Source organism: Pelodiscus sinensis, chromosome 9, assembly GCF_052426305.1.
Source record: "Pelodiscus sinensis isolate ZL-2025 chromosome 9, ASM5242630v1, whole genome shotgun sequence".
NCBI classification, from domain to species: domain Eukaryota; kingdom Metazoa; phylum Chordata; order Testudines; family Trionychidae; genus Pelodiscus; species Pelodiscus sinensis.
Window position 1 is genome coordinate 59,610,971 of NC_143060.1, and position 23,656 is coordinate 59,634,626.

General features: G+C 47.5%; 1 protein-coding gene across 1 annotated transcript in view; it reads left to right on the forward strand.

Moving 5' to 3' along the window:
- Positions 1-1,491: 1,491 nt before the first annotated feature.
- The window catches only part of NMNAT2 (nicotinamide nucleotide adenylyltransferase 2), a 77,733-nt gene continuing 55,568 nt past the window's right edge, over positions 1,492-23,656 (forward strand). Inside the window, exon 1 of the mRNA XM_075936783.2 lies at positions 1,492-1,704. Within this exon, the coding sequence (XP_075792898.1) occupies positions 1,620-1,704 (85 nt within the window). The 5' untranslated portion in view covers positions 1,492-1,619. The remainder of the gene's footprint in view (positions 1,705-23,656) is intronic.

Consider the following 23,656-nt stretch of genomic DNA (forward strand, 5'->3'; position numbering starts at 1 on the left):
CCTGCTGTGAGTGTATAAATGTAATCCAAACCTGGAGGGAATCCAGTCTCCCTTTGGCCTGGGTGTCTTTCCTGGGCAGGGGGAGGGGAGCGTGTTTGTGTGTGTAATTTGGTGTCCACTAGCCCCTTCTTGGTGTGTATGTGTGAGGATCCCAGCTCCTACTATCTGTATGGTGTGGAGGGCAGGGAAATCTGTCTTACGTAGCCTCCCCAGGGATGTAGGTATGTGAAAAGGGAAACCAGTCTCTGACAGCCCCTCTCTGGGGGAGGTAACGGGGTGCACTATTATTACTATGTGTACAGAGCCTAGTACAATGAAGCTCTGATCTTGGTTGAGCCCCTAGGTGCTGCTGTAATACCATGCTAATAATAAATAAAATAAATGTGATTGTGGTGCTGCTGTGCCAGTTTGCAACAGGAGTCGGGGTGGGGAGTTCGGTGCCGATGGAATGGCTCCATTCCCTCCTTCTCCCCTTTATCCAGCATAAGGTGGGAACTTGGAGGAAGAACTGGCAGGAGCCATAGACTCAGAGTAAAGTCATCAGGGGTCATTCTGATCTCCTAGTCTGCTCTCGCCTGTAGTGCAGGCCAGAGTCCCCCCCCCCCCCCAAAAAAAAATCACTCCTGAATGAGAGAGCATCTCTTTCCAAAAGCATCCTCCTCAGGATTGTAAAATTGCCAGCAGTGGAGAATCCAACATGACCTTGGGTAAATTGTTCCCATGGGTAATTACCCTCACTGTTAAATGATGACTTTATTGCCAGGCTGGATTGGATTGGCTTCAGCTTCCAGCCACTGGGCCTTGTAAGGTAATAGGTGTGTGTTTTTCCAGGGCTACGGGCCAGGCTGCAAGAAGGTCCATGTTTTCCTAGTAAAGTAGGAGGGGCAGTTTTCTGTTTACATTGTACAAACATTTTGAAAATCCAACTGCCGCACATGTGGTTCAAGGATGTTTGTTTGCTTTGTGGCATTTGTGTGCTGGAATATTTTAGAGCAGCAGGATGCTGCTTACCCCATGCTCTCTGGGTAGGACGGGCAAACATTGAACAGATGAAGTAGGAGTCACATGCTAGGGACTGGGTTTTATGATACTGACACACTGAGATGTTCCAGGGTGCAGTGTTGGGGGCAGTAGGCACTTTTTCTGTTTCGGGTTTTTTTTTGGGGGGGGGGTTAGGCTCCAGCTGCCCCACTCTGGTGTGTATGTGAATGTGAAGCAGGTGTCCTTGTGTGTATGACAGAGAGATCCAGCCACCTACAGCCCATCTCTTGGGGATGGGGGAGATGTGTGTATCTGTCTGCCTGTCTCCAGCAGCCACTCTCAGGTGTGTCTGTCTCCAGCATCCTCTCTGGGGGAAGAGGTGTATCTGTCTGTCTCCAGCAGCCCCTCTGTGGATTTTGTGTGTGTGTAGCAACCACCCGTGAATGTGTCTGTCTGTCTCTCTCCAGCAGCCCCTCTCTGGCGCTGAAAGCGTTAAGGGAGGAGGGGAGAGCTACTGCTTGCGTCTGGCTCAGCTCCTTGGAGCCCACAGCGCCGGCTGCGCCTCGCCTCCCTCCTCCCTCTGCAGACACATCGAGACACAAAAAGAGGCTGGAGCGAGCTGGCAGAAGAGCGGCACCATGACCGAGACCACCAAGACCCACGTTATCCTGCTCTCCTGCGGCAGCTTCAACCCCATCACCAAGGGGCACATCCAGATGTTCGGTGAGTCCGCCCCCCCCGCTCGCCGCCCCGCTGTTTTTCAGTGCGATTGAATTCGCTGGCGCAGGGCCAGTAGGGAGGCTGCTGGCTGCATCCGAGCCGGCCTGTTCTGCGGGGAGGCCACATACCTGGGGCGCAGCGAAGCTGGATTGCGCCAGCCCTGGCTGGGGGCAAGGGTGGCCAGACAGCCAGGGGAAGGCTTATTTTCGGGGGGGGGGGGTAGTTGCCTTACCAGACCAAGCCCCTAATGACTGAGCACTGGTCACCCTCCTTGGGGCACCCAGCCAGCAGGGCTGCCCTGCGTGGCCGGGCGAGGGCAATGGCTGAGTGCCTAGGGCAGGATGGGGGTGCAGTGGCCAGTGTGCAGGGATCTGCTCAGCGAGGGGGCCCTGCCTGCCTCGCCGGAGGGTGGGAACTGCAGGGGCGTTGGGGCTGGATGGGTTAGTGGGGTGGTCAGGTGCGTGTATACGGAGGTCGGGGGGGGGGGGGGGATGGGCAGGGGCGGCTGTGGCATTGGCGGGTGGTTTAGGGGCCCAGTGTCAGCGGGGTGAAGATTTCCCGGCCGCTGTGTGGGGCGGATGGGGAGAGGGGGCCAGACGCGGGTGGGTGTTTGCTAGGCTGGGCAGGGGCCTCTGGGGGCGGGGGTGGGCGACTTGTCGGTCTGGCTGGGATCAGCTGGCGGCCGGGAGAGAGGCCCTAGGCTGGGGCGGGCCTCCTGGCGGGGTGCGATCCGCTGGCAGCGGGAAGGGAGGGGGCTTGGCTGCTGCGTGCCCGGGCTGGGGTCGCCGCTGGCTGGGGTCAAAAGGGCCGGGAGCAGCTACTGGCCGGTGCCGTTCCAAGGGCAAGTGCCAGGTGCAGGTCAGCGAACCAGGCTGAGGGCTGGGCGCTGTCCGCGGGGCAGGTGCTGAAATCGCCTTCCTGCTAGTGCCAGCCGGGGGGCTGGGGGAGCGACAGGACAAGGTCACGTTAGCTAGCCGGGCCTGGCGTGGCTAAAGGCTGACGGCTCACCAGAGCAGCTAACCACCTCGCAGGGCGTTCTGAACCTCAACAAGATCCTGCTGCTGCTCCAGAGAAAAAGCCCAAAGGGGCCTGAACAAGAGCTGGGTGTGAGCCCCAAGACTTTCCTCTCTCACCGACATAAGTTGGTGCAACACAAGAGATCACCTCACCCTCCTGGTCTCCCCACAGGGATAAGAATCGGCGTGAAGACAGGTTAATAGGTGTGGGTATTATTCACCACACAATCTAGCTAAGTATAAATTGGGTGCATATAGACAGCCAGAGATTCGTGAGAAACCACTAGATCTTCCTTAAAAAGGGAAGGAGCCATCCTATAGCACCTTAGAGACTAACAGAAATAGAGATCTAATATCTTGAACTTTAGTGGGCACGACCCATTCCTTAGAGAGACTGCTTCCACAAGACTCTATATGCAACTCTATTGTTAAAAAAAAAATTCATAGACTGCAGTTTGCCCGAAGTTTTACATATAGGTCTGGAGAGATCTATACACTCATAATTCCTCCACCACATATACACTAGAAACCAAGCAACATTCCCTTTGAAATAATCCACCTCTCCCCTCCCTCCCCCCCCCCCAAAAAAAACCCCCTACCAGATTGGAGCTTATTTGAAGCAACATTTACAATAATGTTCAAAGACACTGAAAGCAAAGCCACTGTATGGGGAAGAAGGGTATCTTGAGAACCTTTTGATATCACTTTACTATGCAGAGAAAGAATGGAAACCAATGCTCACTTTGTACCTACCCAACAGACCATAATGAGAACCATTAAGTACTCATTCTAGCAGGTTCTTGATGCATCTTTTTATGCTCTTGGATTCTCCCATTTTCATTTCCCTTGATTCAACACGCCCAGAGACATACACATCAAACACGGCCCTACGTACAGCTAGGACTCCTTTTGGCGTACATTGTGCCACTTATTCTCAGAGATTCTCTCTCAGAGGAACTGAGTGTACTGTCTCTGGGGCATTTTCATTTTATGTCTTCTGGAAAACGTGAGATTGAATCAAGGTGTCAAACCCAGCTTGTGTAGGAGATAACTCAGAGTACAGAACAGAACTAACAAACACTCAGTGGTAGAAGCCTGCGTGACAAACCAAAGAAGTTAGAAACACTAATTTTTGAAAGGAATTTGATCTGATTTGTAATAGTAAAACCTGGTGGGATTATTCAAATAATTGGAAGGTTAAACCTCACTGGATACTCCCAATTTAGAACAAGGAATGGGGAGAAGGAGAGAGCATGGCAAGGTACATCACAGATGTGTTACCTTCTTCAGAATTACTGAAATGCTTATGGATCGATATACTAGCTGATAAACCACAAGACAGGGTATTGGGAGAGGGGACAAGTCTGCTATACACCATAAAAATCAGAAAATAGGAATAGAAAGAGAAGCTTCTTAGTCATCTATCAATAATGTGTGGACAGAAAAAGTGCAGTATCATGGGGGATTTCAAGCTGATGGATATATGCTAGAGCTCTCATGCCAATACTAGTCAAACATACTTGGAGTTTCTAAAAGTGATCAATACATTTCTAATGCTTAAAATATTTCAACTAACTTAGTAGTTCTGTATTAGTCCTCATTCTGATAACCAAACTAAAAATGGATTGTTGCCTAGGTGCAAGTGATCACAATCTAATTTCCATTACAAAGTACTAACAGACTGTAATCCTCAGGAATAATATACTTGGTGCTTTTTAACGGTCAATTTCCTAAAGCTGAAAACAATTGAGAGAAAAATTTGGTGGGAGAAAATATTTAAATATAAAAGTCTAAATGATAATTGAAAATTGTTTAAGAATGTTTTAGTAAGTGAAAAAATACCCTCACAATGCTCCAGTTGTAATCGAGAGATTAGAGCAATAATATTATAACAAATAATAGGTGGATACCAACAGCATTGAATATAACTTAGCAGTTAGTAACTCTGGGTGATTTATTCACTGGTGCTTTCAGCTTCTTTTATCAATCTGTGGCCAGTATGATTAAGGACAGGAAGAAATTATTATCAGGAACACATGAAATTCTAGCTATGGCATAGCTCAGAAACTAGATCAAGATGGTAACCTTATCAATCCTGGTTTAAAAAAAAAGCAATCATCAAATATTTCTGTTCTGTTTTCAGAACATAAATCTCAAGGATGTATTCTTATCTTACAGTGATAAAGAAATACTTTCTAACCCATCAGTAATTAAGAAAGATGCAAAAAACAACTATTAAGATTAAGCATTTTTAAAATCAGGAGGCGTGGATAATTTGCCACCCAAAGCATTTTTTGAATGATTTTAGAATTTGCTGAAGGGTGCTCAGAATTATTATAGCAGATTTCTAGCAAACCTTGACTTACTAGGGAAGTCCCAGAGGACCAAAAAAGCATAGGTTGTGCTAATATTTTAAAAGGGTAAACAGGATGACCCTGGAAGCTATAGTCTGACATCAGTCCCAAGAAAAATATATGACGAAGTGGGTCTTTGCATCTGACGAAGTGGGTCTTTGCCCACAAAAGCTTATGCTCCTACACTTCAGTTAGTCTATAAGGTGCCACAGGACTCCTCGTCGCTTTTGCAGATTCAGACTAACACGGCTACCCCTCTGATACTTAAGAAAAATATAGACTAGCATGGATTCGGTCAGGATTACTCTAAAGGATGCTAGCATATCCTATGCTAATCCACATAGTTTTGTGGAAAATAGGTCTTGTCTAACAAACTAGGGATGATGGATTCCCTTTAAGTTGGAGTCTTTAAATCAAGACTAGGTAGCTTTCTAAAACATATGTCACTGCTTAATCAGAAGTTATGGGCTCAATGCAAAATTTACTGGGGGAAGCTTTTTGGCCTGTATTATGTGGAAGGTCAGACCTTATGGACATAAAGGTCCCTTCTGGCCTTAGATATCTCTCAATACAATAAACATTTGGGCCCAATTCTGCAACCGTTATTACATTGACCCATGCTTACCCTAGTAAGATTACTGGCTAAGTAAGGCTTGAGAGCCCTCATAGCAAGTAAGGGCTGCTCTTGTGACCAAATGTTACAGAACTGGGCATTTAAGGCTACATCTTCATCATCTTACCCATGGAAGCCTCCCCACTAAGTCAGTGAGACTAATCATGTGAGCTAGGCAAGCAGGATTTGACTCCTAGTTTCCATGGCACCTCTGCTCTGCGTTGATGATAGAGTCAAAACAGTGCTGCTTCCTTTAAACAGTAAACAAACTATTAACTAAATGCGTATTCAAGAGACTATCTTCATCTCTCAGGTGAAGAAATGGCCCTCAAACCTGATGGGAAACACTTGCTCAGAGAAATTATATCTGCCTAAAATACAAATTAACAGAAAGAGGAGCTGCCCAGGAAAGGCGGATGTTAGTTCTTTCACCTCAGAACCTGGACCCTGTAATCTTCTTCCGTAATCTTCAAAACCCAGCTGAGTTTGTTGGGAGGACTAAGGCTAGGGTGTATTTTTTGATGCATGTCAATCGTGTCCTTTCTTCACCAGTCACTTGAATTTAATGTGACGTGCCAGCCTTAGATGTGGATTTTCAGGTGGTTGTGATTTTGTTGTTATAAAATGCATGGCTATAACTATCTCCAATTTATAAGACTCCTACAAACTATGGCAAGTCCCAGTGACCTCAGCAGAGATCTGGTCACACTTTGTAAATTGCAGGCCCAGGCCCTTAACACAAGCCAAGTATGCAGGTAAAATGCAGCTGAAATATCAGGCTATGCACCCACCCATATCATGTTCTGATAATGCCATAATAGCTCTGAACACACCTTGTCTATAGTCTGAAATACATGTGTAATCTCAGTCAATGTTTGAGTTGATTTTTTTTATATTTAAAGGAACATTGTCCATTCAGCTTTGTTTCTTAGAAGGGGGAGGGGGAACGAGCAGCTTGCTTTATAAAAATCTAAAATTAATAGAAATATTTGTGATTCTTGGCCTGTGTTTTGTGGTAAGTGAAATCAGGTTTCATTTATATTCCAAATAGGCACCACTATGTGAAAACAGACCCTATGCAAAAGTCACACTCAGTTGCAAGCTGTTGCGTCTCAGAACAAAGTGCTCGGTTAAAAACAAATGGGAAGAGACCTTAAATATTTGACATTAAAAGCCATATCTGCTTGCCTTAGTCACATAGGCCATGTCTACACTAGGAGATTATTTCCAATTTACTAAATTTGACTTCTGGTCTACTGATTTAACAGATTCAGACTTCCATGTCCTCACCACAGGGAAGAATTGAATTTAGTCTGCAGCAGGCTCTGTTAATGGGGACATGCTACCTTGGACTCAGAGCCCCAGAAAGCACACTGGGGAGCTGCAGGAGGCCTCCCTGAAGCTAGTTAGTTTGAATTAGCGGCACTGGCACATCCACACGCATGTTATTTCAAACTTACATGTTTGGAATGAGCCTTACTCCTCAGGAAAAGCAAGAGTACAGAGTTTGAATTCCACAGACCCTTCTTCCAGAATAATGGGCTTGGTAGGGTGGATGCATCACTTACAAATTATTTCGGACTAAGGTCCTAGTGTAGACCAGGCCATACTTAGGGTGGGTCAATGGAATTCATGCAAATTCCATTTTCGTTTCAAGTTAGTACTCAGCGAAACGTTGTGTGGCATGAGCTTAGCTCGGCCATGAAAGATACACCCATGGCCTACACCCTGAAGTGCCCAGCCCAAAAAGCCAACAGCTACAAAGGGGATCTGTCTACATCAGTTACCCAGCACCTCCTTTAAGTTAAAAAGGCAGAACAGTGCCACCAAAGGGCAAACTACAGCCAATATCCAAAGCAAAAACAAAACAAAATAAAACAAAACCCCCTCTTCAGCACCACTAACGTAACCATGCAAGGACTGACAAGCATCCCACTGACGAGTGGGAGTTTGCTTTTTTAAAAATCATTCCCCTCTATCACAGGTAACCCCAACATACCAGCAGCCTGCAAATGCCTGAGAACCAGGAAGAGAAGCTGATGAGAAACCAAAGTCCAACCTACCAGCCTAGCTTAAATCTCCCGCAAAGCTAAATACGAACAAGCTGCACAGAGGGTGGACAAGTACATTTAAATGTTGAATGATCTAGGATGTGACACTAGAAAAGAAATTTATCAAAGCATTGGGCCCTACCAAATTAGCCCTACCAAGATTTACATGAAGCTCTCCCAGTCTCTCATTAGCTAGCCATGGGATTTTGTTTTGTTGGTAGTCCGTCGTGTCTGATGATGACGTCTTGAGCTTGCACAGGCTCGTTGGTTGTGGACTCACATATGGCTGAGGAGTCCAAGCCTTGAACAGCATGGGCATTCTTTGGGGCAAAGAAATTGTCCTGGCTCTGTCGGTATGGCTGCTACTGTTGCTTTTCTCCTTTCACGAGCATCAATCAGGCGTATGCATTGCTACTCTTCGAAGTTGTCATACGCGTGTCGCACGAGAGCACGCCAGCCTGTTCGGTCTTCTGCATGCTGCTCTAGCTGCTTTGGCTTTAATCCAGCATGAGCAATGTTGGCATGAGGGATACCGCAAATGGGCAGAATTTTGAAGGAGACTGAGCATACATAAAAGCAGTATTACCTGTAGTGCAAGAGGCCTCAGTTTACTAGCAACTGGTCTGAGCTTGCATTCTACAGCGTCTAGTGGGAACAGGGTCTCCTCTTGAAACCTGACCCTCCTTTACCAGGTCCGCTCATCACACCACATCCAGATAGGTGGGGAAGCACAGCACCCCCCTTCTGAATTCCTGGGACCCTGAGCATGGCCCTTTACAAGGCTAGAAAGTGATGGGGGAAGGATGCATATATTGGCCACCCCTAACTCCATGCATGCAGCTTTATGTGGACCTCCCTGCCTTTTCTCCAAGCTGTGGAAGCCCTGTTCATGAAGCGTTCCAGAGGCAGCCACTGGTGGGAAATGCACCTAGTAAAGTGGGCTGAATGGAGCTCAGCTGTCTGGGGTCAGGGAGGCCTAGGTCTCTCCTTGTCCCTAGGGTCTATTTTCCTGGCACGTTTTCCTTCCTCCCTGCAGAACATTTTCCTACAGATTTTCCCAGTGAGACTTTACCAACGAACCCATCTATGACGTCCATGTGCTACAACCTTTCTAATCTGCAGGCTGGGTTATTGTAAGATTCCATTTGATACATCCCTGTTCTTGCAGGAGGGAAATGCTTTTCTCTTAGGAGCCTACATAATAAGAGAACGCCCATACCAGATCAGACAACTGGACCATCTAGTCCAGTGTCCTGTCTTCTAATGGTAGCTGGTGCCACATGCTTGAGAGGGAGTGAATAGACTATACAATTATCAAATAATCAATGATCCTGTCCCAGCTTCTAGTAGTCGAGGGCCTACATCACTTAAGGGTTTTAAAGATGCTTTTAGCCAAGATGGTTCAGTCCTTCTCACACACACTCATACCCTCTGATCGCTAGAGTCAAGGGTAGCCCTCAGTTCAGGGCAGCACAGCCTAATGGCTAGAGTCAATTGCCATTTAAAGTATGTTTGCTTTCCAGACAGTTACAAAATAAGCCATAGGGGTAGTGGCATCCCAGGCAATTCGGTGACATCACTCCCTCTAGTTCACGTTCACATTGGCGTGAATCAGAGTTGCAACCCTTCCCCTCCCAGCTTTTTGGCTAATCTGTTGTGAATTTCTGCCCATATCTGTTCATCTATGCACCTACTAACGGTGAGTGCATGCCAGCTATCTCCTGACCAGCAGATGAGAGCTGAAACATTTTTACTGAAGAAATAAGAAAGCGCTCCGCTGCCCAAAGTAAAAACTCCAGCACAGCTCAAAGAAACTTCCAGCAATTAAAAATCCCAGCAGGCTGCATTCTGATTAGTCAAAGGGGAGCCTCTGAAATCAGTTACATTATGTAAATAGGCTTCCCAGATAAAGAGACCAAGTTCTGTAAGCAACGAACAGGAAGGAGGTGGAGGGTTTCTTTGTTTTACTATTTTAATCATTTGAGTTTTAGACATAGGGTTTTCTTAGTAGTGGAGATGACTGGACTGTGAAAACAACTGAATCAATGATCTCTTCTCAGAACACAGCTGGTAAAATCCCATGTCCTGAAGGAGATGTTAATATTTCCCTTTCCTACTTTCACTTCAAATGCGATAGTATCTTCCCATGACCACAAGCCAAATTCTCATCTTGTGACAGGCTGTCAGAAACCTAAGAAGAGATTTTTCTCAGCAACATGAGTAAGACCTGAAAGCTTCTGTCAGGCTGGCTTGTCTTTCCATCATGTTTCATGTCTGAATCCTTTATACAAAATTCTCTCAATCAATCGATAGGGTGAGAGTTGGTAATGTGACGTTAGCAGTTATTGGGCATATCCCAGACAAATAGGCCCGATTCTTCACCTTGTTGCTCCAGTTTTATGCTGGTGTAACACTGTTTAGTGCGGAGCATAGACTCAGACCTACAAACAGCGTTGGGAGACTCGGCCTTACAATGCGCTAGGTGTAACATTAGCAGGGCCTGTAGCGGTGGCAGATGAAATTCAGGGGGTGGGGGGATAGCTCAGTGGCTTGAGCATTGGTCTGCTAAACCCAGGGTTGTGAGCTCAATCCTCAAGGAGAAGATTTGGGGCAAAAATCTGTCAGGGGTGGTACTTGGTCCTGCTGTGCAGGCCAGGGACTGGACTTGATCCTTCAAGGTCCCTTCCAGTTCTAGGAGATAGGCAATCTCCATTCCTATCATATCAGAGGTTTGAACTCAGGCTATAGTTGAGGGGGGAGTGGTGTTCAATATTTTGTTTTAAAAGGAATTTGGCCCAAACTGCTGTAATGCTTTGGAGAAACCACCATTGTTCTCCAAACCACTAAAACTACAACCGAGAACAATGCAGAACACACGGGTAGGACCAGAGCTCCCACCAGACCCACAGCCCCTTGACACTGGAAATTGCTGGTGTGGGATACCAGCAACCCATGATCCCAACTCAATGCTCCAGAGGAAAGTGACACCCCAGGGCTCTTACTAATTTGTCCCAGGCACTGTGTGTAGGGGGGAGGGGGGGAACATTTTCTTCTTGACCCTCATTCGTGGCAATCAATCCATCCCTGTGCTTCCAATCCTAGTTAATGCATCACATTTCTGTTTAGAGGAGCCAACAAATGCGGGGGAGTTGTCCAAGCCTCTCTTCAGCCTGGAGAAGTCTGGGGTGACTGCAGGGTAGCAGCCTTCTTTCCTCTGAAAGCTTTACCCTCTTCTGGTTGGGAAGTAATTTGTTTCTAATACTTCCCCCAAACAATAGACGAGAACGGCATTTCTGTGAGCGCTTTGGGGCACAGGGAATTCATCTTTGTCTGTATTTCGGAGTGGCAGGCACATCTATGCAGTAGCCACTTAGAATAAGAATAAGCAGCATTCCTATAAAAAGCTGTCCACTGTAAGGCCATCTAAACCAGTGGGCCTGTCTCTTCCACTGGTATCCCTCTCTGGACTTTGGTGACTTGTACATGTGCAAACATGAGCAGCATCAGGATGTCACACTGCAAACACACCTCATCCTGAGGCAGTGCGGCCCAATGGCTAGTCAAGGGTAGCCCACAGTTCAGGGCAGCACAGCCTAATGGCTAGTGTCAATAAGGCTTGTCTTTGGTTCAGGGCAGCACAGCCTAATGGCTAGTGTCAATAGTTTGGGGCAATTGCTCCAATGGGGAGGGGGCGAGGGGCCAGGCCCATCCTACTCCACCAGGCCACGACCCAGGGCCCTGTTAGTGGCAGAGTGCGCCACCACTCACTGGGTAGGGAATCCAACCGCAACACAACAAGCTCACCCAGGTGCGAGTTACCACTCCAGCACCCTCCCTGGGTCACTCCTACCAGTGTCAGCATGGGGATGCTCCACGTGGTCTCCAGGTCCTTCGGTTCTGCAGCACCCACCTCTCCTCAGGGCTCCTCTGGTGCTGGCAGTTCCAGGTTGTCTCCTGGGTCTCAGCTCCCACTGTCTGGTTCTCTGGCAGGGGTAGCTCAGGAGGTCCTTCTCCCTCAGTGTCCAGCCCCGACTGAGCTGAGCTGCTCCTTTTTATACTGCTCCAGCCTTTGGAGCATGCCCAGTGAGGGTAGGGGGTGGGGTTTCCTCTGCTCACAGGGCATTAAGCCCTCCTGGCCCAGTGTGGGGGGCAGACACTCCCCATCACACAGGCCTATAATAACTAAAAAGCCTTAGTCAATCATAGAAAACAATGGAGTTGGAGCACCCCTCCCTGTGGCAAAACTCATGGGAGGCGCCCAAGGCAGGAAGTCTTTGCGAACATCCCTTGTGGTGCTTCCCTCACACATCCCGCTGAGCAGGGATGTGGAGCGTGCCCTGGTCATGGTGCAGCTTGCCCCAAGCCCCCCAACTTTCTGGGGCTGCACCATCCTCATAGAGGCTTTACATCTCTAGGGCAGGCCTGGTCCCCCAGCAGCTCCATTAGCGCCACCCGAGCAGGGACTTAGGAGCCAAATGTGGCTCACAGCTGGAGCTCAGCCCCCATCACTCCCTCCCTCCTGCAATGGGGAGCCCGTGCTGGTGTTCTGTGGGGAGGAGGGGTGGAGAAAGCCCCGAGCCTCACTGCGCTATCAGGGAAGGGGCAAAGCCACAAACGGCTCCCTCTCCCCACTCCATTCCCCCGGCTGGGGGAACAGCAGTGCACCAGCATGCTGCTCCATTGCCAGAATCCAGCCAATGGAGCAGCGGGAAGCCAGGTCTGGGACAGGGAGCCTGAGAGCAGTGCAGGGATTAAAAACAAGTAAGTGCCACCCAGACTCTGCACCCCCTGGTCTCCCCGTGCTGAGACCCGGCACCCCCAGCCTACTCCTGCTCCCTCCCCCCGGCCACACACCCACCTGCACCCTGGTCTTGCCCCCTCTCCTCTGGCCACACACCCATCTGCACCCTGCTCCTGCCCCCCCCCCTTCATTGCCAGGCAGCCTACCCCCAGCCGGCTCCTGACACCTCCCCCCTGGCCAGACACCTACTCTCCCCCTGCTCCTGCCCTCTGGCCAGAATCCCTACCCCCAACCCCTCCTGTCACCTTCCCCCTGCCCAGACACCTAACCCCAGCCTGCTCCTGCACCCTATCTCCCACCCAGATCCTGCACCCCCATCCCTATCTCACTCTCTGGCAGCTCTGTCCTGCACACTGGATCCCTCATTTTTGGCCCTACCCCAAAGTCTACGGGAGGCCCCTCAAAATCCACTAAGCTTATAACCCCAAAGTGTTAATCTGGCCTGAGGCCTTGAACCTCAGTCCTCTCTGCCCCACCTCCCCATGGGGCTAGAGCACCAGGGGAGTGAGGTGCCTCAGTTGGGGGACACATCAGTGAGGGTTGGGGATTTTTGGAGGGGTTGGTTCTTTGTTTCTCAGTTATGTGGTCCCAGACTGATATTTTTGTGGGTGAACGGCCCCTGACCCAAAAAAGGTTCCCCACCCCGCCACAATAAAGACAATATTGAAACCTTTTGTCCGACATTATATTTTCCTTTATTTAAAGTGAAGTTTGGTAAACAAACATGAGAAAGTAAAAGTGCCCAGCCCCCATCCGGTCGCAGCACCCTGTCCCCGGCCCCGATCCTGGGACAGACCCCGCAGTCTGCCCCCATCTGGCCACAGGAAGGGCTGGCAGCAGCAGCCCTACTCCTGCTGCAGCACAGATAGAAGATGCCACGATCCAGCTGTGGTGATCCCGGCCCAGTTCCCCATCCAGCTGTTGCTGCCCAGAGACATCTGCTCAGCACCGGCCCGCTAAGGAAATCCAACCCCAGGGTCCCCCCCCAACACTCTACCTCCCACCTCCAGCACCCTGCCCTGCCTCCTGCACCTCCCACACACCCCAGCCCCCTACCCGGAGCCCCTCAGACATCCCCACCCTGACTCCTGCACCCCCATCCACAAACTGCACCCCAGCAGCAGAAGTCCCAGGAAATAAAGTCTGTGAGTACATTTCATGGATGCCATTATTAATCACTGCCAATTACCGATAACGTTACGTTATTTATTTTCAGTCATGCAGATGGGCATCCTTATAGCCTGGCTCGTTGTTGGCCACTTCTTCTGAATTTTGATGTAGTTTGGCTCTTTGCTTTGAAAAGGTTGCTGACCCCTGCTCTAAGCCCTTGACACGTTAGCCAGCCCCAGGGAGCACAAATGGCTAGGTCTGTCCTGCCGTTGACAGTCTGCTTTCTATGCAGAAAGGAGGCAATCCATGTTCAGAGGGCCTCCGCCACACAAAGACCTAGGAGGAAAAGGTTACTTAACATAAGCGATCTTTCTCCTGCCATCCAGCTCCATCCCCTGACAAAAGAGGCGAGGGAAACCATTCCTAATCCATCCTGGCTAATACTTACTTGAGAAGCAACATGGTTTTGGGCCCAGGCAGGGAATCAAAATGCTTGGTTCTGCTCCTGCCACTGACCTGCTCTGAAATATTGGGACCTCGGTGTACTCCACCCCCCGCCGCCCCACCCAGCCTGCGGCTGTCTTGTCTCATTAGACTGCAAGCTGTTCAGCACAGGGACAGGGTGTCACCTCGCCCAGGGGGCGGAGAGGCGGTAGGTGCTACCATCCTGCTAAGAACGAAGACTTATACGTTCTCCTCCTCGGCAACAGCCTCTGTCTTTTCCAGCACTTTTCTTTAGCTTCCTCTGGCCCGAGCCTTTGTCTTCTTTCCGACTCGCAGCGCTTACGCTCCATCCCTAGCCCTTCCTGGCTCTCTCTAAAATATTTACGTGCTGTTAAATATTTAGCAGCGGTTATTACATTCCATAGACCATGGTGCTGTCTAAAACAAAGCCGTTTAACAGAATGGGGGAGGGACTGGATCTCATTTTCAAGTAAAAAAAAACAAAACACAAAAATCCCAACCTGGAGAAATCTAACCCCACAACCTCATTAGAAAAGAAATAAAGGACCCGGTTCAGTTATAAAATACTTGCTATTTATTAGTATATCTATGCAGCTCTGGCTGCTAGATTATTATATTTTACTTGGCGGAGCCCATACGAATACAATGAATTCACTCGTATTGTTAATGACGCATATTCCAGTGGTCAGGGATGCCTCGGCTCTAGACTGCTCTGTTCTGCCACAAATTTCTGGTGTGACCTGGGGCAAGTCACAGGCTGTCCAGGCGTCAGAAGCCCATCTCTGCAATGGACCTAGAATTACACTGCCCAGCCTCACAGGGGTGTTGCGAAAACAGATGAGACTGTAAGAGCATTGGGGGCAGGGACTGTCTTTTATTGTATGTTTGTTCAGCACCTTGCATGGTGGAGCCCTGCTCTGCCGGCGGGCTGGCTCTAGGCACGCATAATAAGAAGTAACACTAATCATCCAGCATAATGCTTGGCACAGCTCTAGTGTCTTTTATCCGAGGCTGGCAAAGCACTTTACAGACCCTGGTTTCACAACCCCAGTGAGTAATTATTAGCTTCAATTTACAGCTGAGAAAATGGAGTGGCAAAGAACATACCATACAACATAAGGACCCAATAGGTCAAAGGCCAGGAATAGAAGCCAGGCTTTGTGGCTCTCAGTTCCTCTGTTGTGGCTGCACTTCTTACAGGAAACACCTTTGAATCACAACCCTCCTCCCCCCCCCCCAAGTGAATGGCCTGTTTCACCAAGGAGGAATTCCCTCTTAGGAGTGCTAGCTAAGTTGGAATACAGACTGCAACTACTGCCAACCCCATACCTGGGAGTGTGGGGAGCTACCGGGCCTGCTTCCTCTGCATGTCACTAGTCCTGGCTCATACCACACCACACAGCTGGAACAATTCATGGCCGCTGTGGAAAGACTGGAAGGCTTTGGAAAAGCAGACAAATCAGCGTGGGATTCAGATGCACAGAAGGGCCACTGCAGCTCCTTCCCATTAGGGGCCGATTTTCAGGGGTGCTGTCAGGACCCAGAACGGCTGCTTGTGCTCAATACCTGTGAAAACTCAGCCCCAAGGCAGATTTCCAGTCCCCCAAGCCACAGTGCTATTAAAACTCTTGCTCTTAATTCAGCTCCCTGGGAGGCTGTCGGGTTCAGTGGTTTGGCTGGTGCTCACCTTTGGTTTCCCCTTTAAGGGTGGGGACTGGTTTCCGGTGATGGGTCTGAGCACAAGAGTCATAGATACAGGTTTCTCTTTTGGTCACCCTGGTGGAACAATCCTGAGCCCCCCATGCATTTTGTCCTGAGCAACGCCCAGCGTGCACTGAGCTCTGGTTTGGTAGATAGGCTGGCAAAAGGAAAATCCAAAGGAGGAGAAACTTGCCTGTGCAGAGAGAGGATTCTTTCTTCCTGGGGTGCGGGAAGAGTGTCGGGAAGGGCTCAGCCTCTGAATCACAGCAATTTACACTTGGGAAGGAAATCCAACAGTCTTAATTGAGCTCCAGGCCACCCTCAAGGGAGCACACTTTACTGGGGCTTGGCGTCCAGGGACATGCGTAAGAAACCTGTTTTGTATCCAAGATCCTGCAGCTGGGGCAGTGATTCTGAAAGGAAACTCTTCGCCTCCAGCGGCATTCTTGGGCACAAAGATGTCAACCGTCTCTTTGGAAGAAAAAAATCACGAAGGCGGCTGGTGTTTGCTGAACTGTCCAGTCAGAGGAGGCAGGGTTATGGTGACAGGCAGAGGCACCAGTGCGTCGCCATAGCAACGGCTCTTGTTTCAGAGCTGAGTCAGTGGGGAGCAGGTGGAAGGGAGCAGAGGCAGCCCGGGGGTCTAGAGCTAAGTCATTAGACCATGAGTCATGAGAGGGAGGGTGTTATTCCCACCTCAGCCACTGAGATATTTCCCTCTCTGGAGATATTTAAGAACAGGTTAGATAGACATCTGTCAGGGATGGTGTAGACGGAGCTTGGTCCTGCCTTGAGGGCGGGGGGCTGGACTCGATGACCTCTCGAGGTCCCTTCCAGTCCTATTATTCTATGATTCTATGATTTGCTGCATGACCTTGGGCAAGTCACCTGACTGGTCATTCCTCTCCCAGATGCAGCTATTTCCATGGTGAGCTTTTCAGTGCAGGGATAGTTGTGTCTGCACTAGGCCGGGCCGTGAGCCAGTGAGGTGCTACTGTAACATAAATCATTGAAGTGACCGTGTGCACTGGATTGCAATGCCCAGGGCAGGAAGCTGGGTCAAGCCCCACATGCCAGGAGCCACTACTGCTCTTCCACAATTGAGCATGGCAAATGCATAGTTAGATCCATTGGTATTTTTGTTTTATCGGTACCTATCAAAATGCACGCTGTACACGTAGGCTGCGTTTAGACTGGCAAGATTTTGTGCAAAAGCGACTGCTTTTGCACAAAATCTTGCTGCCTGTCTACACTGGCCGCGAGTATTTGCGCAAGAACACTGACTTTGTACTGTACAAATTCATTGGTTCTTGCACAAATACTCCGACACTCCCGCTCAAGGATAAGCGCTCTTGTGCAAGTATTCTTGTGCAAGAGGGCCAGTGTAGACAGCCAAGTTAACTTCTTGCGCAAGAAAGCCCGATGGCTAAAATGGCCATCGGAGCTTTCTTGCGCAAGAGAGCATCTACTCTGGCACGGATGCTTTCGCGCAAAGGCACCTGCCAGTATAGACGCTCTCTTGCGCAAATACTTTTAACGGAAAAACTTTTCCGTTAAAAGTGTTTGCACAAAATCATGTTAGTCCAGACTCAGCCGTAGTGTGGCAATTGTTTTAGTCTTTTAATTGCCTGTTTTGCTGCTAAGCGTATGATAACAGTGTGTAGACCCCATGCTAGGTCAAAGAGAGTGGTTCAGTTCTGCATCCCACGTGAAAAGTTTCTGGAAGGGGGTTTCTGGGCACAGGATACTGACAAACACACCCAATGAGGGTACAAAGCAGCCTACCTGTGTGAACAAGGACCCCTTGTTCCTGTCAGTAAAGGGGCTTGCAGCTGTTGTTCCTTTCTTCACCAGCTCTCTCCTAGCCAAAGCAACCTGCAGTGAAATTACCTTGATGCCTGGTCACAGCTTCTCCCCCGTGCTCTATGCAGCTCTATGCAGATGATGCACAGCACGACTAAAGCTGACAGTATGGACCTGGCTGAACCTCCTGTGGCACACTATGGTTTAAGATATACAATTCCAGCTACACAAAGAACATAGCTGGAGTCAACATACCTTAAGCCGAATTTCAGCACTGTCCTCACAGTGAGAGGTCTAGGGGAGAAATATTCCTGTCAACTTTCTTTTCTCCTTGCGAGGAGGAGGAGTTCCAGCTGACGGGAGCCCCCTCAGCGTTCAATTTAGTGGGTCTTTACTAGACCCGCTACATCGATCGCCGAAAGATCAACCGCTGCAGTGTCCATCTTCCCGCAAGTGGAGATGTGGCCTTCATCCCTGTGTTTGGAACCAGTGCAGCAAAGTTCTCCTCTTCCAGCCCCATCTCTGCAGCCGGCCAGGCCTGCCTCATACTCCAGCTACAATAATGGCCTCCTGGCTCTTTAGGGCACTAACCTGGCATGTAGCCAACCCGCGACTGGCTTCAAACAAGCTGTCCAGTGCACTCCTTCACCATGGCCAAGGACCTGGAGCTATACATCCATTGCAGCTCATCCTTTTGGGCCCCAGCTGTGTATCTGCCTAAAGAAATTTACTACCCATACCAGAACCTGCAAAGTACTCCCCTTGAGGTGATACGTCTCGAAAATTAAAACAACCAGAAAGCTCAAGGAGGGAAATTAGGCCAGAGAAAATATGATGGATTTAAAAAAAAATGTTACTGACACCATTTGTCAAGCCTGAGATTGGCTGAGTCATGCATCACAGCCTCTCCAGGGCCAGAAGGCCAGGCTGCTGTCCCATTTCAATCACGTGGTTTGATTTTCTTTTCTTTTTTTTTTAATGTAAAGGTGAAAGAGGCTGTCCCAGGGGGAGGCAATGGAAAATGCTCCTACAGCCTGTGTTCATTTTACATACTGACCAGTTAAATGTATTTGTGGAGCCGAGGCTGCAATAATGTTTTGAAAAAGGAACCCTAGAAAATAGCTAGAATAACATTTTTCTCTATTGGCTAAACAGCTTGTTTTAGCCACTGACATTCAGAGTCTAATTGAAATAAACTGTAGCCACAGGATGTAGATTCTAGGCTGGCTCCTGAACGGGCGTAAACAGGTGCAGCTCCACTGAAAACAACAGAGTGATGCGGATTTACACCAGCTAAGGCTCTGTTCTTTTGTATGGTATTCATAGAGTAATGTTCTAGCCCACGTAGTCAGCAGGGTTAACACTCAAATGATTCATTGCAGGTCTGGTTTCAAGTTGTGCGGCTTTGGTTGTGTCCCACGGTAAAGCATTGCTTGCTTTGTGATGTCCTGTACTCATGAGATCATGTAGGCCCAGCTATACAGCCCCTATCAGATTTTCATCCCAGGTTATGCAGACATTGCAAATGCAGGTATAATTGTAACATATCCAAGCGGCCTTTAAGCTAGTTAGCGGGGTGGCATGACAACACGGGCCTTAGAGTTAAACTAGCAGCCCTGCTATATACCTTGGTGCTGCAACAGGCTTGTGCTTAGATGACTAGAGCATTACACCCCTATTCTTTCCCAGGCTACCTGCATTAAAGGGCTGCCTACTCATGCTATGGTCACGACTTAACCTAAGGTGTAGACACACCCCAGAGCTAAGCAGCTGCTACCTTCCTAAATGTCCGTGAAAATCAGATCAGAAAGAAAAAGGACAGACAGAGGGGAAATCGAGTTTGCAAGGAACTCGTGGGGTGAAAGAGAAGCACAGAGCACGTGCCCTCAGTGTGGTAGGCTGCCCTCTACTGATTGCTCACAGATGCTACCATCACTATCTCCTGCTCAAAATCAGCCAGCTGGTGCTATTTTCTGCCAGCTGGAGCTGATCAGAACTGCCCTGATTTTCACTTTCATGGTTGGCACTAAAATGAAGACTCATTTCATGGCTGAACTTTGACACTGATCGCTGAAGCTCTCCTTCCTGTATTGATTTTTCACCAATATCTCTTGAGAACATCGCTTTTATCACGCTGGAAGAGCCCAATAGAGGCACAAGCCTGTCTCTGACAATAGTGCAGGCTAGAAGCTTCAGGGAAAAATGTAATTTCTCCCCACCCATATAATGTGCAATGGATATTATTTACTGATCCCATCATGGGATCAGCCAGTGCAGCAAGCTATTGAAAACTTTTCCTTTCCCCCTCATTTAGGTAATTGTAGTTGCTGTTCTTCCGCACAGTGTACTTCTCCATTTTTGAAAGTTACTCCACAATTCACCAGAGTTATATCCTGTGGCTGTGAGTTCCATAGGTTAATGTTACATAATATAGAAAAAATTATTTTTAATCAGGTTTATCAATTTCCTTCCAGTAGCTGCTTTTATCAGGTTAGTTAACCACTGAACAGAAACCACCCCTGAATTTTCAGTCTCTTCTTACTTCAGGTTCAGCAAGAGCTGGGAGGAATCTAGTAAGGCGGACCTTTATCAGATGCAAAACAGAGACAGTATTAGAAGCAGTATGGGCCCCTGCGGGACAGAACTATACATATTATGAGCTCAGTCCTGCAAGGGGCTAATTGTCCTCCCAGCTCCTATTCCCGTATCTGGATATGGAGGGCACTGAGCATCAAGCCCTGAGCAACTTTCCTGTTGGTGCCAGATTGAGAGCTCTGTGCAATCAAATCAAACTGTCTCTTTGTGTTGTATATTAGAGTGTCTGCACTAGTGGACAGCTAGGAAGGAGGGTACAATTCCTGTCCTGGTGAGTTCCAGTAGTGGCTTCTGCATCATAAGCAGTGTTGAGCCTACCTCGCTTTCTCGTGCCCACTGGCCTATTTCCTAGTTGGATGGGAACTGATGTGTTTCTCTGCAGTCCCAGTGCTAAATTGAGATTTTTCATTTCTTGTGTGTCATCACCAATGATTAGACATATTGTTGTCCAGGGATAACAGACAGCATCCTTCTAAGCTTCAACCCTGCGTCAGGGCTTTTATTAACATCCCCACAAGTCTCTTATTTTTTCTCTTCACCCCTCAACCATGATAAGAGAACGTACCCTACGGATGCCCAGGTTGACTCCAAATCCCTAGTAATGCTTCAACTTGTTGTCCTTTCCGGCCTATATGTCATCTAAAAATCACTGATAGCTGAGCCTATGTACAAGCAAAATTGGACTGTTTCCTCCCCCTCACCATATACTCCACACACGCTGCTCCCCACAAGGTAATCTTCCATGCTTCAAAATGTGTGTTGAAGATGCTCTGCCATTTCTAGGTCAGCTTGTGACCTAATCACTCAGTCCTCTGTTGATTTTTATTTTTTAAACCTCTAATCTCACTCGGCTATCAGGAAGCAATCAGTGGTCAACATATGGTCACAGCAGGAGCTGTATAGTCATCAGAAGGATAACTTTCTAGCTGGGGTTGGACCCTGGTCACCTATGTGATGTGTGTGAGGCTGAGAAGTGAATATTCATCCATAGAAAACTGAAATATCCTTCTTCCGGGATGTTTTCAACATCTCGCTTTCAAAGCTCTGCAGCCTATTGCAAAGAGTTCACTGGATATTTATATCGATGGCTTTAAAATCCATGAAAATGCATTTCAAAAATCCATGAAAATAAATTTACAGCAACAATATAAAGCCCCTTTCAACATTCCTGTTTTATAGACTGTCTAGATGCAACTGTACACTGTAATGGTGGGGAGAATAAAGTATAAGAGACCAATTAGCTTGGAGATAAGAATTGACTATCATAGAGGTTTACAGACCATTTCAGTGAGTCAGAGAAGCCTTTGGCATGAAGAATTTGATAATCTAAGGGCTTGCTCCTGTTCCCAGTGTAGTCAATGCAAGATTTGGTGTGAACATCACTGGGCGCAGTAGAACAAAACAGAAGAATGATGAGCACGCTCAGTAAAACATGTAATTCACTAGCATAACATTATGCCCCTAGATGGAGAGATGTTCAGCAAGTTCCCTAATCAGTAAATTAGAAACTCTATCCTTGTATTAGAGAGAGACACACACAGACAGGCAACCATGAATGACAGGGCTAGTCTAATGTTAGCCAGCAGTAGGTTTTGGTGACATAACCCCACTGGTGCAGAAGTTTCAGTTGTGATGTTCCTCAAACCCCAAAAGACTGGAGCATTACAAAATGTGCCAATTGAAGTTCTTTGGTCAGAGAGAGAGAGAGAGAGAGAGAGAGAGAGGAGGGGTGCACAACACTGACTGTGTGCTGTGATCTGATAGTAATAATGTAAAGCTTTGTGCCCCTAGGACCTGCTCTGGTCAGACACGTTAGGAGAGAGATTCTGCCCAGCAGAGCTTACAGCATTACCTGGACAAGGCAGTTGGAAGGTGGGAGTGTGAACAGAGGCACAGCAAGATGAAATGGCTTGGCTAAGATATACACAGCAAGTCAGTGGGAGGGGTAGAATAGAATCTAAATCTTCTTCTCTAGTGCTCTCCCCTCTGGAGCACACGCCTGTACAGAGCACAATGTATACATCACAATCCTCTGTGAAACGCCTTTTAATTAAGACTGATCCTCACTCCCATTCTCCTAGGGCTCACTCTGCTAGACGCAGTACTTTACAAGTCTCCTTACCTGGGACCAGCTATTTCACTAGTAACTCCTCCCCTCTCTCAGGCTTATCCAAGGTGACTTTTCTCTGAAGCTCCCACACCAGCTAAGCCCAATTCAAAAGATGTCAGGTTAAAAAAAAAAAAACACACCATTCTTAGGCTAACAAATTGTCTCTATTACAAAAGATACCTTAGTTTACAGGTGCTGTAAAATTTTTTTTTCAAGACTCACATTTACTCCTCACTGCTTGTGCAGCTTATTAGATGTCACATTTTTCACAATCAAAATGATGTTTCATAGACCACGAATAGTGATCTCCACAGTGAAACATTCTGAGAACCAAATGGCTTGGGTGATGGGAATATTGGGAAGGTAGAGAGAACCCAACCGATAAGCATACTTTTCTCATATAGGAATCTGAAGAACAACAGAATTGTAGTACCCCTGGATTAGAAAGTGTCACTTTTGTTTAGTCAATTCCTGGTCAATTTCCTAAGGAAATACTCTCAGATTTCCAGTATTGGCATAATGATGTATTGCTTTGGTCGCAAACGATGCCGGGAATTTTTTTAAGAAAACCATGCCTATGGAAATAAGCTTAAATAATGGAACATTTTCTATTGGCCTCAAGCCTTATTAAGTTATTCTTCGGGGGCAGCCACCTTAGTCTGTAACAGGAAAAAACTTAAGAAATAACCAATAGTCCAACAGCACTTTAAAGACTAACACATTATTCTTGTTATTATACAAAACCTAAAGTTGAGGTCACAGTTCACCTGACAGTATGTTTTGAATGAACAACGATGTGTTTGAATACAACTTAGTTTTAGCTTCCATAAGCTGGATATTTCATAAAGCCAATCAAACTAGAAACGTTCCTATGTAAAGAATAAATACTGGGAGTGTGTGTCAGTTTTCAAGATGCCTGAAAAAACCCAAAGCAAGTAATATTTGCAATCAGGCCTTGAAAACTAAACACAAAAATATCTGATTTCAATCATGTAAATTGTATGTGATTGGAGACATGCCAAAGCATCTGAGATGTGAGGATTAAACTTATTCAGTGTGAATGACTGAAAAACAAATGCATCTTTTAAATAACCAGCTATTTCCAATCGGGGAGGCAGGAAACTTCTTGTAATGCAATCTAGATAAATAATCACTTACCTTTTATAACCCTGCAGCATTATAACCCTGTGATCAGACTTTCCTCACAATGATCTTACTAGAAATAAGAGTGGCAAAAATAAGCAACATTCATTTTAAGCAGAGGAAGATAAAAATGAACCAGAGCAACACAAGTACACGGATTTACTTCTTGGGGTTATATAATCTGAATGGCTTT